Source organism: Rissa tridactyla, chromosome 1 (genome assembly GCF_028500815.1).
Source record: "Rissa tridactyla isolate bRisTri1 chromosome 1, bRisTri1.patW.cur.20221130, whole genome shotgun sequence".
Classification (NCBI taxonomy): Eukaryota; Metazoa; Chordata; class Aves; order Charadriiformes; family Laridae; genus Rissa; species Rissa tridactyla.
The window spans coordinates 212157135-212173937 of NC_071466.1; the positions used below are offsets into that span (position 1 = coordinate 212157135).

The 16803-nt window shown below is 40.2% G+C and overlaps 1 protein-coding gene across 3 annotated transcripts in view; it reads right to left on the reverse strand.

The window, feature by feature from the left end:
* Nucleotides 1-219: 219 nt before the first annotated feature.
* CDC123 (cell division cycle 123) overlaps nucleotides 220-16803 on the reverse strand; it is a 35566-nt gene continuing 18982 nt past the window's right edge. For 2 of the 3 annotated variants that reach the window (XM_054188597.1, XM_054188596.1), the window contains 5 exons: nucleotides 14487-14609; nucleotides 10394-10422; nucleotides 4774-4902; nucleotides 1900-2037; nucleotides 220-1256 (listed from right to left, as the gene is read on the reverse strand). In XM_054188597.1, coding sequence (XP_054044572.1) covers nucleotides 1230-1256; nucleotides 1900-2037; nucleotides 4774-4902; nucleotides 10394-10422; nucleotides 14487-14609 — 446 coding nt within the window. In that variant the 3' untranslated portion in view covers nucleotides 220-1229. The remainder of the gene's footprint in view (nucleotides 1257-1899; nucleotides 2038-4773; nucleotides 4903-10393; nucleotides 10423-14486; nucleotides 14610-16803) is intronic. The other variant, XM_054188598.1, reaches the window with a different exon arrangement.

Below are 16803 nucleotides of genomic sequence, written 5' to 3' on the forward strand. Positions count from 1 at the left end.
TTTTATACACACACAAAGTATCACATAACTGGTTCGAAATAGGAGCCAATTTCCAGGGGCTATGAGCACCTCCAAACATCCTTTCGTTCCAATAGGAATTGTGCACACTCTTAACGAATTACTGATGCCATGCAAACGCCTACATCCAAGTTAGTTGGTTCTTTGTCTGAAATTGGCCCCCCCCCACCCCCCACAATAACAGCAATCAGTAACAAGAGCTTCTCTTTCCCCAAATTTAGTCAAGCTTCCTTTTATACAAAGAACATGAAGAAGTACTAAATGAATACAGAATTTTAAGAGCTGAAAGAGTAATCATTTTCTTAAGAAACTCAGAGATGTGATACAAAAGAAACAAGACCGAGTCCACACATAAAATTACCGGTTGATGTTATGTTTAACTATTTATATGAAAGCCACATCTGATGTCTGGTAGGTAATGATGTTAAAAAAAAAAATAAGTTTCAAGAAAGCTTTACTAAGAAAGTGAAATAAAATTTGGTGAGGTTTAACAAATTTCATAGCTTCAGCTGCTGTGAAAATACTATTTTACTTGAAATGCATTCAGAATTTCAAATTCCTGAAGTGCAAATTTTTCAAACCTGAAGTAGTCTACTATAGCTATAGCTGTTCTCTGAAATGAAGTATTAGCCCTCTTAAGAAAAAAAAAAACAAAACTTTCTCCACTTTTTTTTCTTATTTTACATAAAGGAAGGATGAGAAGTGCTCCCAAAACAAAGTTAATTTACAATTTTAAAAGGTTACTACAGAGAAAAAATGTACATTCCTTTCTTTCCTTGTGACTATACTACATTTTAAGAAAGACTGTGCCTAAATTCAGAGAATGCTTGATGTTTTAACTGCACAAGCATTACACGTTGTCGTATTTATCGTGGAAGAGTCTGATGGCAAACTTCCATGGCACCAGTCTTCACATTATGAGATGGGAAAGCGGCCGTTCAGTTGCACTCGGATTGCTGCTTGCCCGCACCATGGAAAAATTGTGTTTAACCTGGAATCCAGTGAGAACTCACCCTGACCTTTCATGGTTCCCTGAAAAAGCTTTTCTGCTCTTTTATATAAACCAACAGACACACAGGACGAACAGCTCTTCAGTTCTTTCATTGACTATAAAAAGCAGGTTTTCTTTACATCAATAGCTTAATAGTTATGATAAATACAGCTTTTGCCACTTTTCTTGCTTGTAATTCAGTGTAATGCTTCTTGATACCTCAGTCATCGTCTTGCTGATTTCTTTTCTGTCAATGGAACAGGAGAGTTCATCATGTTAGGACACAATTATCTGAAGTAAGAGCACTAATAAATCATGACAAGTGTTTCCAGATACAACGGATATTAGACAAGGACTGCATTTCTAAGCCTTTTTTTGAATGGTAAGAGATAGTATTTCCAGCAAATAGACCACAGCAACTTGAACCCTCTCCCCCATCCCAAACTATAGGATTTTATTTCCAGTAAAGAACAAGATTTGCCCTGTACATTAGCCAACAGACTATACGAGAACCAGAAAACATGATGGCAGTGGCAGAAGTCAGCGGTCAAGATGAAGGCAAACTGCCCTCCCTTCCATAGCTTACAAAGATGTCAAGTATTCATGTCACTGTTATCCAAGGAACGAAAAAATTGTATTGAAAATGGACCAGGTGTTTAAGGTTTTTTCCTAATATGCTTACCTTCTAACTTTTAAAAAAGTTCTTAAAAGCATGAGCTTCAGCAATTCAAAAAACACTTTTCCATGTAGACTACATTTATATTTTCATTTAAATAAGAAAGAAAACAGTCAGGTCCTTCAGTAAGATTTGTCAAACTACATGCATTGCTCCCCTTAAAGATAAAAAAATGACATCAGTATGAAAGAATTTTTTTTTCACTACTTCTTACCAGTTTAAGAAAGTCGATTAATTTGTGAACATCCTCTCCTGTAGAAAGGTCCACAAAATCTTTCGGCAGTCGGTAACTCAGGTATGGACTAGGCTGGACAGTAACTTTACTGTTCGTACAACGGAAAACTGGGTAGTCCTTTGGAAAAGATATTGGATTAGACAAGAACAGTGTATGTGAATAAAGCTAGTAATGTTTCTGGAACTCCTCTGTGAGGTTGTCCGAGGCACTTTGCCAATAAGTTTATTTGGCATTAATTCAACTAAACCCGTGCCTTCTAAAAATTGCAGTTTTCTTATAAAAAACTCTGCCCACTTAAGAGCGAAAGTTGAAGTGTTAATAACAGTCAAATAGACAGTCATTAACTCACTTCAAAGTTTCTACAGTGTATCAATTATTAATGCATTTATTATACATACGCTCATAACTGTGCTGCAATAATGGAGCTATAAGGAACTTTGGGCAATAGTATCTACATAAATATGCAGATAAAGGAAAACTTTAAAGGAAAAAAAACCACCAAAACCCAACATCGGTGGTCATCACCCTTTCAGAAGGAGCACAGCTATGGTATCCACCCAGCAGAAAGCCACATCCTCTGCACTTGGCAGAAAAGATGTGGCAACCCCGACAGAGCTCTCACAAAACCATGCAGCCATCCAGGTCTGGGCTGCAGGGAGTGCCAGGGCCTTTCCCTGGTACCGGGCGGCAGCAGTGAGAAGAGCTGTGTGAGGTGTGACCAGGTGGATGCTCTGCTCAGCCTGGTGACAGAGCTCCAGGAGGAAGTAGAAAGGTTAAGGAGCATCAGGAAGTCCGAGAAAGAGACAGACTGGTGGAACCATGCTCTGCCCTCCCTGAGACAGAAATGGGAACAACCACCAGGAAGAACCCAAGATCAAGGAGATCCTGTATCCTCCCCCCAACAGGGCGAAGGCAGTAGTCAAGGGAGGTGATTCTGTCCTTCTGCTCCACTCTGGTGAGACCCCACCTGCAGTGCTGCATCCAGCTCTGGAGCCCTCAGCACAGGAAAGACATGGACCTGTTGGAGCAGGTCCAGAGGAGGCCACAAAGATGATCAGAGGGCTGGAGCACCTCTGCTGTGAGGACAGGCTGAGCTTCTCTTCTCAGCCTGGAGAAGAGAAGGCTCCAGGGAGACCTTATTGCAGCCTTTCAGTACCTAAAGGGAGCCTACAGGAAAGACGGGGACAGACTTTTTAGCAGGGCCTGTTTTGACAGGACAAGGGGTAACGGCTTTAAACTAAAAGAGGGTAGATTTAGACTAGGTATAAGGAAGAAATTATTTACAATGAGGGCGGTGAAACACTGGTACAGGCTGCCTGAGAGGTAGTAGATGCCCCAACGCAAACTATTCAATGATCCTATGATAATCATTATGACAGAATCCCTAAACTTGTCTTCACAGATTCCTTGTTCAAACCCATGTTTGCAAATATAACCTTACTGAAGTTATGATCTAAGCTTTCCAACTAATTTACTCATTGAAGGAATAAATATCTCTACAAAATACAAAAAAATATCTCTAAACACTCAATTGTAGCAACAGGTTTTGGGTAACTTGATTCAATTTTCAGTTCAACACACTGACACGCAACATAATTGCCCACTGTATGGCAACCAGCAGCTTCATTTTAAAGACAGAAGTTCAGTAACTTCACACCAGACTCTGTGATCGGATGTAAGCTGAAGCATGAAGACAAGTCAGTCTGCTTTTCATTCAGGATTACGCCAGAGAAAATTGTGTAAAGCATCTGGCACTGAGCAAAAGAAATCCTCAGAACAAAATCCAGGTGTCCCACGGACAGTTCAAGAATCAGGAGTGTGTTTTAATAAAGGAGACACAGCTTTTGGCAGGAACATTCATTGAATGGATTTTCATACAGCAATAGCTACACGGTGAGACTAAGAGAAAACGGCATGAATGTTAGCCTGCAGAGTGGTGTGTTTCCCTTCCAATGTGTCACGAAAATGGTGACAGACCCAAAGCAAAGCTCAAATGTTAAAAATCAGCGCAGTAAAGCGCATCATTTCAGTAACCTCTAATGCAGTTTCACGGCTAGAAAATAAAGAAAAGCCCACGCTATCTAACTAGCCATCTCTCCTCAGACAACTACTAAGTGTTTCCCTAGATCAAGTAACACGCTACTTTATATCTTCTATCCATCTGTCCAAGGACTCGTTAAAATGTGAGGACTTGGTCTCAAGCATGCAGTGAAAAACAAAGCTGGAGTACAAATAACTGAACACTATTCCTCCCTCTCTGTATTAACGGGAAGTTATTTGCTTTTACGAAGGCAATGCAGCTTGGAAGAGGGATAGAAAAGCCCTGCTCCGCAAGTCCAGGGAGTTCAACCAGAGGACAAGGCTTCCCTGAGGGTATTCGATATGAGGAAGAGACAGAAGTTAAGCTTCTTTTTGCCTCCCCCCAAACATAAATCTGGAGCTCTGGGAAACTGTATGACAGAACAAAGCAGAATTTTAGGTGATTAAATAGAAAAGTAAGATATTTTACAAGAAATTGAAAAGAGCACATCAAAAATCTATAAAAGCAAGTTTCAGGGCATCTTCTTCACAATGTGGTCAAAGCTGCAATATGGGCTTGCGCTGTTTGAACTGGAAATTCCCTTGCAGGCATCTAAAACCAGCATGCAATACTTGTTGAGATTAACTCCTGAAATGTAAACTATTTGTAAGTGGAACCTACCTCAATAGACAGTAGTTAAGGACATCCATTTACTTCAACGGGATGTGCAGCACAATTTGATTATGACAAAGAAAGAAAGGAAAAGACAAAAGAAAAAGGCCATAACGCCTGTTGGATCTGTTAGCCAGCCTCCCTCACGGCAGGGGCCGTACCTGGTCTGTTGCTTCCCCTTCACTCTGGTCTCCTTTCAAGTTTTTCCCAGAGGTCAGTTCTTCCCACGTAAAGAGCAATGAGTCTGTTACTTCACCAAATGGGTTAAAATCTATTAACCAAATCTTACCCTGCAATGGAACAGTAGAATAATTGAAACAAGCCACAGAATTAAAACAAAACAAGAAAAAAAACCTCCAAACACACATATATTCCTGTAGTATGCTTGATCTTCCGATAAAAAGATGTCAAAATTAAAATCACCCGGTTTTAAGCACTTAAAGCATTTTAACATCCTTTAGACACGGGTTTAAAACACAGCAAGCTATGACTTATCAATTTATTTTATTTCTTTTTTTTTTTTTCAAAACAGAAGATCAGACAGATCTAATAAGCTGAATTCAGTCCCATGCAAGGTGCTTTCAAATGAGACCACCGAAGTTCTACCTAATCCCCATGGTCCTCCAAGATCCCCAGACAGCATGAACAAGGAACGGAGGGGGCACCACCACAACCCAAACAGGGATCTTGCTTTCCATCAAAAGCCACCTCAGCACTGCTGTACGTTCAGCAGTCTACAGAAATTGCCTTCGTCTCAGAAGGGACTCCAAAAATACAGAGCAGGGTCTGCAAAACGCTAGGGAGATCATGAAAGCTGAGAGGCGCTGCACGTGTGTGTATAGATAAATAAAGAATAACTTAAAGGCATTTTTAATATAGCCATTACTAGTAGTCAAGTCTAGTTTCTCCCGCCTCATCTTTAATACATTTGTGTTCCAAGCAGTTCTGGTAACACGCGCAACTGCATGCCTGTTTTACAACTGAAAAATGAAAGCAGAGAGACTAACATGACATATTACAGGTAAGAGAGATGTCTGCAGGGCATCAAGAAACATCTCAAGATATTGAGTTATCTCAAGATACAACCCCCCACAGCACAGGACCATCTTTTCTTACCCAAGAAAGCGTCATCTATTCTAATAAAACAAAACATTATAACAAATGAGAATGAAATACGACTACAGCTGCTAGTAAGAATTTGCAAAACAAGTATTACATCTGGAAGAAATCATATCTATAAATATGGAAACAAAAAGGTTGCCCTAACATAAGCAGGACTAAAAGGTTTTATTGTGTTTATTGAAGATCAACTGGAATTGGAAATCAAACCTGAAGACTGCATCGCTATTAAAAACTTGTTTTGCTTTATCTTTCTTCTCCTCATTCCTGAAGGATCTTCTTTCTTTAAAAGATCTTCCCTATCTTGATACAAACAGCAAATATCTTCAACGATTTACACTACAGCCATCTGGTTTCTAACTTACAAAGATGCTTTTGAAGCGTTCAGTCGCGGAGTAACATGGAGACTTCCTCTCCCACCCACACTACCCAAGCCACCCCCACACAGGCACTAACGCACTATAGAATAGGGAACGCATGGAAACGCGCACACTAGAGAAGAGAAATGCTCTGGCTGGTCTGTTATCATCCACAGCCAGTTACTCGTGCAGGTGGGGGGAGTCCCAGCACAGATGAAACCAGTGATAATACTTTTAAACTGGAACTGAGCCAGCACCCCGCCTGGTGAGCGTGTGGTTGCACAGAGGCTTTCACAGGTCTCTCTCAGGGCAGATCCATGGGGTAACAGCTCTCGCAAAGCACGTTTCAAGAAGCCAATGCACCGCAACAGCAGTACTGAAACCAAACAGTTACAAAAGAAACTGCAAATTGCAGGGACACAGACCTGAGTGGTTTCTTACTTGTTTTGGAAGGGTGAAGAAGCACAAATCTCCGTGGCTAAGCTGCAACACCTCTGCATCAATATTGACAGCATCGGTGCAGAGAGCAGACAAGGGCAAGCTCTGCTATCATTTTCTATCTCTGTTCCTCTTCAAAAGGCAGTCACAAATTCTCACTATAAGTGATGTTTTACTTTTGCTAATGGGGACATCTTGTTAGCTCCAAGGCAGCAGGAAGAGGAATCTGTAATTTTAGATTCATTCTATCACACTAGAAAAAACAAGCTAATGAACCAATTTAATCCAGACAGAAGCAATGGCTGGCAAAGTTTGTTCAGCAGTTCAGAGAATCTTTCCTTGCATCAGAAACGCTTATACTTAACAAAGGACTTCCCCATGAAAGGCTTTCACAGAGACTCCTCCTCACCCCAAATATGTGAAACTCAGCCTTTTCATAGGAACTCAAGATGGTTTCTCTAGAGAAGAAATGTGAAAAACTGAAAATTGGTTTTGAGGCTACTGAAAGCGACACCTCTTTTTTGTGAGCACCCAGCAGCATTTCTCCCTCCCTGCAGACAGCAGTTCACCATCTACAACACCAACTGTTTCCTTGAGAGGGTCTTAATCCGCACTGAGCTTTGGTAGCTGCAAATTGATGAAAAGTGGCAAAACAAACTAAATATTGCTTTTCAGGGGTCATTAAAGGGAGTGTACTCTGGGTCAGCAACCGAACTGTCTTTTCTTGAGATTAAATACTCTTTCAAGTCTTACATGCAATGTCATGATTTAAATGTAGTTTCAGACTTGCACTGGGTATCAAAAGAGCAATAGTAAAGCTATTTATCTGCCACCTTCTGGTATTAGTAATCTTTGTCATATGAGAGCACAGAAATGCACAAGCCAGGAAAGCAAAGTTGTGCATATCTGGAGGGGGAAAAGAAAACCAACCTGCATTACATAAGATTTTTTTTCTCATCCTAAAACAGGAACCAATAGATTTACCATATCATGTCAGCTTCACGCTTTGTTTTACTAAAGCATTAAGCAACGTGCTGCTGAAAGGAAGCGTCTATGACAAAGACTGTTTAAAGGAAGCTAAGAGATAGATAAAACGCAAACTGAACTGTTACATCTCCCTAACTCCAGCTGCACCTTCGTGCACAGTGACAATGCTCACAAGGCAGAGACATAAGTACTAGTTTGCACGTTAACAAAAGCAGCTGTGAGCCAGCAGTGGTCTGGAGCCACTCACTGCGTTTCTTTGTCTTACCACAGGGACTTGCCTTGAACATGGTTACAAGTTGTTAACACCTGGGAGATACGCAAAGAGCAACAGCAGAGCTGATTCTCAGGCTTGTCAGTTGTTGCACAATTGTGAACTGCTAGCAGCTAAAAAACAAAAAAAAAAAGGTAGTGGATCCAAATGGAAACAGGCTACCAGTCCTGCAACAGAACCTCTTTAGGACTTCCAGATCACCCAGCCTGGGAAGACTGTATGACAGTGTTTCTTCCTTAAAAAGATGACTTGTCCGCAAAGTCAGGCACTCACTCAGATAAGGTCAGTGAAGAGTGTACCAGGAGAAGCAGACACATAAAAGCTTGTCCTCAACCAGGCCACTGCTGCTTCTATGCCACCCTCCAACTCACCGAGCAGGACTTGTGGCAGTCTGCTCCGTGCAGTCTCTCAAGTAACTGAAGTAAGCATGGGAAGGGCGTTGCTGTCATTCGCAACCATATCAAAGAACAAGCTTCTCCTGAATGTTTAGAGTTGAAAGAATTTAAAATAAGCAGACACTGGACATTTCTCCCATTCTGTAGGTGAGGTTGCCGTGCAACCAGCCTGAGGAGGAGCACGGGCTCTGGAAATTAATCACACACAGCAACACTCAATATACTTTTGCTGCCTATAACTCATACACAAAGGGTGCGATGAATAACACAGTTGCAAACCACAAAAGTACGTGTGGAAGGAGGAGGATCTGACACACAAAGGGCTATCTGTCAGTTTACAAGACCTGAGGGTAGAAGGCACCGAGAGATATCTACAAACAGATATATTTTATCTTGACAGAAGGAGAAACACTGCTCATTTGAGATCACACAGGCTGAAACCTTTTACTTGAACAATCCGAATTCGTGCCTCAGCTGTGAGGCAGAGCATCAACGGCAGAACCCAGTTCAACGCTGAAGAGTGTTGCTCCTCATTTTGCCTGACAGCATCCTCAAGGCTGAGGATCCGAACCTGGATGGGTAATTTTCATTACCATTCAGTACGGCTGTTTTTAGCCCGTAGCCTGATTTTAGGTTAAAAGTTGTGCTGAGTAACAGTACAACAGTGTTTTCCACGTGACACACATTCCTGTTTAGTTTCTGTTTTGCAAACCGTGACATGATTTACCATTACAGAATTACAAAATACTTTATCAACATTCAAAGTCAGAATCAGAACTTACTACAAATACTCCCAACTCAAATAAAGACTTTCTCCAGTCCTGTAACTGTAAGCTAATCAAACACTGAGACTCGTATATAGCAAAGGTATATAGACTTTTTTTTTTTTGCATTTCTGGTTAAGGATTTGGAAAAAAATTAAGCTAAAACAAAGACTTAGTTTTCATGCACTAATGCGATTCCTAAATCAGGTTTTGAGATCTAAGGCGACATAATGCATTTTTGGTTGTGGTTGCTTTTAAAACAATACATGTGTGCCTTTCAAGTGCAATTCATCTGACCTATTTCTCTCCATTGACACTATGGAGAGGTCAAGGTGACTAACTCTGATACCGGCACCTGAAGTTCAGATAGGACATTTCTCCCCACTCTGTCACTATCTGGATGTTCAGGGTTCTGATCCGCCAAGCACTCAGAACCACACGCAGCTGGAGCAGTTTGAAAAGAAAAAATTAGCTTCCATCTGTCACAAATTAGGAACACCACATTCATATACTCTTTCGTATCCCTTCATACTCTAGACTTCCACATATGAAGTAGGAGTTATCATTTTCCAACCTCACACAGATAATCTGAAGAAATATTAATGATTAGTTTTGATCAGTTCAGATGCTACAGGGAAAAACATCTGGGGGGGCGGGGAAAGCCCAAGGAACGATTTTTTGTAAGAATACCCCCAAATATTTTTGTGGTGAGTAAAATATCACCCCTGCCTTATTTTTTTTAAATACCACAGCTATTCTGGCTGACTGTTCAGATACATTTCCCTCAAAAGCACTCGGAGTAAGCACTATGCAAAGGGAACCTTAGCAACAGGTAGTGCTTTGCTAAAACAATTTAGTAACGTTGCATGATCTTGATTAAGTGCCTGTCTTAAAAGAAAATACCCCAGGCCTGTCAGTGTTTAAGATGCATTTGGACAACACTTTAATTTTTGGTCAGCCCTGAACTGGTCAGGCAGCTGGACTAGATGATTGTTATAGGTCCCTTCCAACTGAAATAGTTCTGTTCTACTCTAAATTATTTCAGCAAAGACTCTCCATGTCATAATGAAAACTAAATTGCCTCCGGTAGATTCACAGAACTGACAGAATTGCAGCTGAAGCCAAAGTTATGTGCTTTAAGACAGACTACTTCTCGGGAAGATATTTACTAAATAATTACATCACCAGCACAGATTTTTTTTTTTTTTTTTTTTTTTTTTTTTTTTTTTTTTTTTACACACCCCTAATCCTATTATTCTCCTACTGTAGACAGTGTCTAACATAGAAAAAGACCTGGGAAACAGAATGATAACACCAAGTAGGGCTTTGTTTATGGGGTGTTTTTTGTTTGTTTCTTGGGTTTTTTTACCAGGACCACTTCTAGGAAGATGAAGCTATTATTTGCTTCCACAGAATAAACAATTATATACAACCTATTGTTCACTTACCCTGCTGTCTCTGTAAACATCAAAAACAACTGAAAAGGAGAAAAAAAAATATGTTAATCTTAAAAGATAAATAATTTCACAGAAGATGTCTAAATCTGAATAGATACTTATGTACACAGCAAGCTGTAAAGTCAATATGTCTAAAGAACTGCAAGCCAGAATTAGATTCGTTTCCAAGAGGGAGCTGAAACATTTCAAGAACTACTGTTAATGCACTGAGAGATCGGCTGCTGGGTTTTTCCATTTAATACTGTTTTCTTCTGTTGATTTTTCCCCCCAGTGAAGAACATTTGATAAACTCTTAGCCCAGACAGCAGCTTATCTTCGACATTACTGCTGTTTGTTTTACAGCAGAACAGAGAAATTTCAAGGAAGGAGCAAGACTCCACTGTGCTACACTTTACACAAACATTTAATAAGAGAAAGTTCCTGCTTGATGGAGATCAGGACTTCAGCACATAACAAGACAAACAGGTTGTGTGAACAAAGGGGTCGATGGGTGCGCTGAGGAAGTGGCAGTGAAATGGCTATGTTTAATGTAACCCACGGCAGACACCGCACACCTACTGACGATCAACAACTCTTTTAAACAGACCCTTTGCCTACTCAGTGTCTGACGTAAATCTGCCCTGCTTCATTGTCGTCCCTCCCCTTGACTTAATCAAGCGTGAATCTTTGTACATGCATCTTTCTATTAGCTTCTGTTCTGTACGGTTAAGCAAATCTTTGTCTTTCTATTCAGCTAGGAAAATCAACAGATAAGCATTCAGGCATGACTACATGCAGAAGTTGTACCACTTTAGCAGAAAGAAAGAAAAAGAAAAGCCAGATTTAGGAAAACCTCAGAGAAACGCTGTATTGTCACTTCCTTCACTAATAAGGAAGGGAATATTTCAGCTAAGAGATTTCTCAATACATGTGGGATAAACTAAACTCAGGATATGACTGAAGAACACTTGAGCCTCAGGAACTCCTCAGGAAGCTGCCCATCAGTAACAGGGATGTTGATTGATCACCTTCTCGCATGTAAGGCTACTCAGCAGCTTAATCTAACATTTCATGCAAAGTTGGCTGGGCTAAGGGCAAACCACAACTCAACAGCACCAAAGCCAGTCACGTAACTGTTTTTGACCATATATGCTAAAAATCCACACAGCTTTTTGCACAACCTCAGTTACGTCAATTTAAAATGTCACTCCAGAATTAAGTGCTATGATTTTCTCGAGCAGACAAGACCTCGGTGGCTAAGTCATCAATGTGAAGAGGAGCACAGCAACCCTGACTTTCTTCTCCAGCTGTTCAATTGAACTTGTTGCCTGTATCGTGTACTGTCATGAGTCATATTTCATTAATGGAGAACTTGCATCTAAGCTTTATGATAAAATGACACCTGTCGGCTTAAAACAAGCCTAGAGCAATCATTGAAGCTAATGCCATTTAGCAGAATTTACATCCCCATTAAGACTGACTGCACGTTGGTGACTAGTTTGAGACACTCACTGACACTGAACACACAAGAAAACCTGAACTGTTCCCTCTTCTTAGGGACCACCTCAAAGCAGGAGTGTCGTGTGCCAGCGAGACTGTAATAAAACTTTATCAGTAATTGCTTAAAATGGAGGGCAAGCCAAGGCTCAACTCTACAGTATCAATACCTCCAGTACACTGTTCTTACTGGGCTCTTATGAAAGGTATTTAGAACGTTCTACCATCATTTAGAAGTATTTATAAAGCATTCACCCATCTGTTATCCTACTGCTCTGACTCTGCAATGCTTCAGCTGCTCTGACTCAACTCTTCCATCTGGAGATGCTACCAGACCAACTGGAAAAAGCAGAGCAAACAGCATCAAAATCCCCAACAAAACAAGAAGTCAGGAAAAAGAGCTATAATACCTTTCTTTTTAAAGCAAACAAACAAGCAAACCCAGATTTTTACTGTTAACAACACATATGCTACCAGGCAGTGGATCAAGGGATATGCTGGAGAATGAATGAAGGGTGGTAAAAAAAACAAAACAAAACAAAGAACAAACAAAAACCAAACCCAAAAACCAGAAAACACTTTCTGCATGGCATTTCTCTGCAGAAGGACAAGTCACTAGCATTTAGTACCTAAGAAAAAAAGGTTAACAAACCTTCATCCTAGAAGGTCACCCTGAAACCTCCTTTTCCCAGAAGGTAACTCAGTTGGCATAGTTTTATGTCCTTTACATAAGATGACACTTCAGACCTTTCAGTTCACCAGACAGCAGTTTCAGAGCCTAAATCTAGGCATCAATTTCCAAAAATAATGCCCTGAATTCTTATCTATCAGTTGATTACATACCAGCTAAAATTACTTTGGAACACAGAGGAAAATTAAAAGACAGTAATCAGAATGTCAGATCTATATGACTGATCTTACTTCAAAACATTAGGGCTATGGACCTATTAAATTCATGTACTCATTTCCAGACTACTAGTCTTCTCCAAGGAGTGGTCCTTGGAAACTTCTCTGGACTGAAATAAAGAAGCCCTGCAGAGTCAAATTATTAAGAAATTTAATATAAGACAGACTGACATTATAAGGTATCTTTTTAGCAACTCACAGAATCATAGAATCGTTTAAGTCAGAAAAGACCTTTAAGATCATAGAGTCCAACAGGTAACCTAGCACTGCCAAGTCCACCGCTAAACCATGTCCCTCAGCACCACATCTACACGTCTTTTAAATATCTCCAGGGATGGCGACTCAACCACTTCCCTGGGCAGCCTGTGCCAATGCTTGACAACCCTTCCAGTGAAGAAATTTTCCCTAATATCCACTCTAACCCTCCCCTGGAGCAACTTGAGGCCATTTCCTCTTGTCCTATCATTTGTTACTTGGGAGAAGAGACTGACCCCCAACTCCCTACAGCCTCCTTTCAGGGAGTTGTAGAGAGCAATAAGGTCTCCCCTGAGTCAGACAAGACAGATCTGGTTGACTGCTCTAGTGTCTCAGCAAAATAATTAACTATGTTCAAAACTTACCTAAAGATTGAGTATTCAAAGCTTTATGTACACTGCAACTGTCAGAAAATTCTTGTGTTTATGTATTTTACTAAACTGAGGTTGGGCCCACACCAAACCCAATTTAAATTTCTTCATCATATTTTCCACCACTCCTGATCACCCACCACAACAGAATGCTATTCAACTCTCACTAAACCGTGTCATGAAATTATTTCCGATGAGCTTTGCAAAGGACTCCACATTTAAAGACAATTTATTTGATCTGCTTAAGCGTATCAAATACCATGGCCTCTAATCAAAAGTTTCAGCAGCTAAACTGCTGTGCATCAATACTCTAACAGAAATTATTATAACTTCTTGAAAAGAAACTTACAAATCCTTTCTTCAAGGAATACATCAATAATTTAGCAGTAAACACCTGACAACATCTTTATAAAGAAGTATTTTTCTTACTACCGAATGCCTTTTGTGAAGTATTTTCTACCTCACTTTTCAGCTTTAGAATTTTTCTTAATGAAAAACAAATATAAGGGGAAAAAGCCTTCCAAAAAAAAAAATTAATTATGCCTTCTGAAGGGACCTCTCACTCATTCGTTGTGTTTTTCTGAGAACAGCCTATTCCTTTAGGGGTTTTTTTGTTCCCAATTTTATAGTCATTCAGAAACTACATTGATCTGTCCTCTAGCCACAAGATCTATAAGACTCTCTCAAGTTAAAAAGAGCCAAGCCCTGTGAAAGCAATAGCTGTAAGAGAGAGATGCATATCCACGGATTTAAAATACTGGGGATGCCATTATTTATACAGAAGTACCCGCTTTTCCATTTAGCCCACTGCAACTCAGTGCGCTGTGGAGGAAACGCGCCTGGCTCAGCCAACAGCAAGGGGGCAGGAGGACACGTCTCATTTCTGTGAAGTTTGCCCTGCAAGCCCTTTCAATTTCAAACTTCCCAGCACTCTGCAAAAGAACTTCAAAGGGGCAAACCCTTCATTTCTGTTTTTAAGTCTTTGTAACTGTGTGTGCAATAAGTAAAAACCTTAATACGCATCCTCCTTCCCTCCCCCAGGGTCCCTTTGCTAATTGAACTCTTAAGATACTTACAGTCTTCATCCAAGAATTTATACTGTATGTGTTTCTCGAAAAACTCCTGTATTGATCTACAGATCTCCTCATGTTGCTTAGAGATATGATCATAATATTGAGTGTAGTCCCTCTGTGATATACCTGTGAATAGTTTTAGTTGATTATAAAGAGGCATGCAAAAAAACCAACCAGACAAAACACAGTTATCAGAGTCATGCATCTTATCTCTATTTCAGAAGGTGGGGTTCTCCCAAGTTTCAACCATTAAGAAGTTTCAACCGTTAAGAATTACTTACCGTTTGGCTTTATTCTCCAATACTTTAAGCACTTCCATTAGGAATTTTTTCCTTGAACAGTTCTGCCCTACATTTTGTGAACCTCATTTTATATGTACACCCTTTTACTATTTCAAAGTGAATTTCAGAAGGAACTTTCACCTGCATTTAAGCTTTCAGTTCCTGCCTTTTCCTTTCAGTTTTATTCCCCCTGGTTACTCTCGTCAAAAACCTTTTCTGTTCTGCACATCAGACGTAGGGACCAGAATTTGGAACCATGAAATCAAAGGGGTAGAGGCCAGGCTTGCACATTAGCAAAGATGATAGATCTTAGCATACCATAAAGATTCTCATTTAACTGACTTCTTAAGCGTGGAATAAAGAGTTCCTGTTTGATAAGGCACTACAGTTGAAACCTTAAATTCTAAAAATCAATGGGATGGCACACAGTCTAGTACCTTATTTCTTCCACTTGCCCCCCTCAAGGGCTGTCTTGCATATCTGACATTAGATAAACTATTCCAGCTACATCACAAGCTCAATTTCAGACATCTGCTTGTCTACAAGACAATAGTTTAAGTTGACATCAACAGGATGTCACTTGCACACATCTTAAGCGACAGGAGTTCTCATACAGGATATGTCAACATAAGCCACTGCAATACCCTGCTGGACAAGCGTCAAATCAAGACCTGCCCCATCCGTGCAGAATGAGTAACTCATGCTATTTAGGGGAAGAAAAAGCCAGAATCCTCCAAGAAAGATGTATCAATGATGTCAGTTTGCTGATTTAACCATGTACAAAACACAGAGACTAAGTTTTACTATAAGACAATGCTAACTAACTCCAAAGATGTGCTCTTTAAAAAAGTTCATATAAAGTTTATGATGTCAGTGGAACTTTGAATTATTAATACCACTGCAAAGCTTAACTCGGGTCTAAAAACATAAACCAAGAGATGGTGGCATCTCAGGGGAGGCAGATGCGTAACTGGAAAATCATTCACTACACTGTGCAATACCACTCTTTAGCTTGACTGACAGGCTTATTAATTCTAACAGCATGGGAACATATTGTGAAAAATCTTGAACCGTCTTTAGAAACGCAGCTGGAGCGTTAGCTAAGAACACCCATATTGGTAGATCTACCAGGTTTCAAAACCTAGTAATGAAACGTACGAGTGTTTAATTAGCCAGCATACAAATACTTTGAGGTATTTGAAAGTAAATATCGCTATACATATATATATTTTATAATACACCTATGTTAAAATGTTTCAGGGGTTATTACAGTGATGCATAGCTCTGGTAGTTATGGTGTTCCAGCAGCATGTAACAGGGCAGGATTCAGCTCTTCCCCCTTCAAAAAGCTATGTCAGTAGCCATTAAAAAAACATCGGCTTAATGGAGGATCTCTGCTATTAGCAAGATAAATTTGTTACAGAGAACTGCAACAGCATGAATGGAGAGAGAATGGGAAGATGAGTGTGGAAGCACCAGAAGGAACAGCCAAATAAAAGGGCTATGAGAATGTTATGTGTTGACAGCACCTAGATTAGCACACCCCAAACCATGTAGAGCTCCATAGGTCACCCAGACCAGGAAACAGAGAACAGCGAGTACGTTGCTAAGGATTCACAGAGGTGGGCCAGGATAGAGAAACAAACTGCTGACAGCTCCTAACAGGTACAAAAAGGCACATACAAAGCAAACACATAGTCACCATGCTGAGAAGAGGCCAGGAGAAACAACGAGGACTAGACAGCTAATATCCCTTCACTTCCACACCATCACAAGGAATCCTGGGCAGACCACTTGTATATATGCATCTTGGTGCTTGTGCATATGTAGGTATGAGACAAGACAAAATGAGCAAACTAGGTTTTATTTTAAAGTAAAAAAAAAATCACCTTCCTACCTATAAAGGCCGGATTAGAGCTTTGCTACGTCACTGCTATAACATTTCCTTGTCAGAAGAGTTTAGGCAGAATGACTCAATCTAAGGACAAACGTGCATCAGTCCTGTGCTATTTACATTTCCTGTTCATCTTGAAAGATTC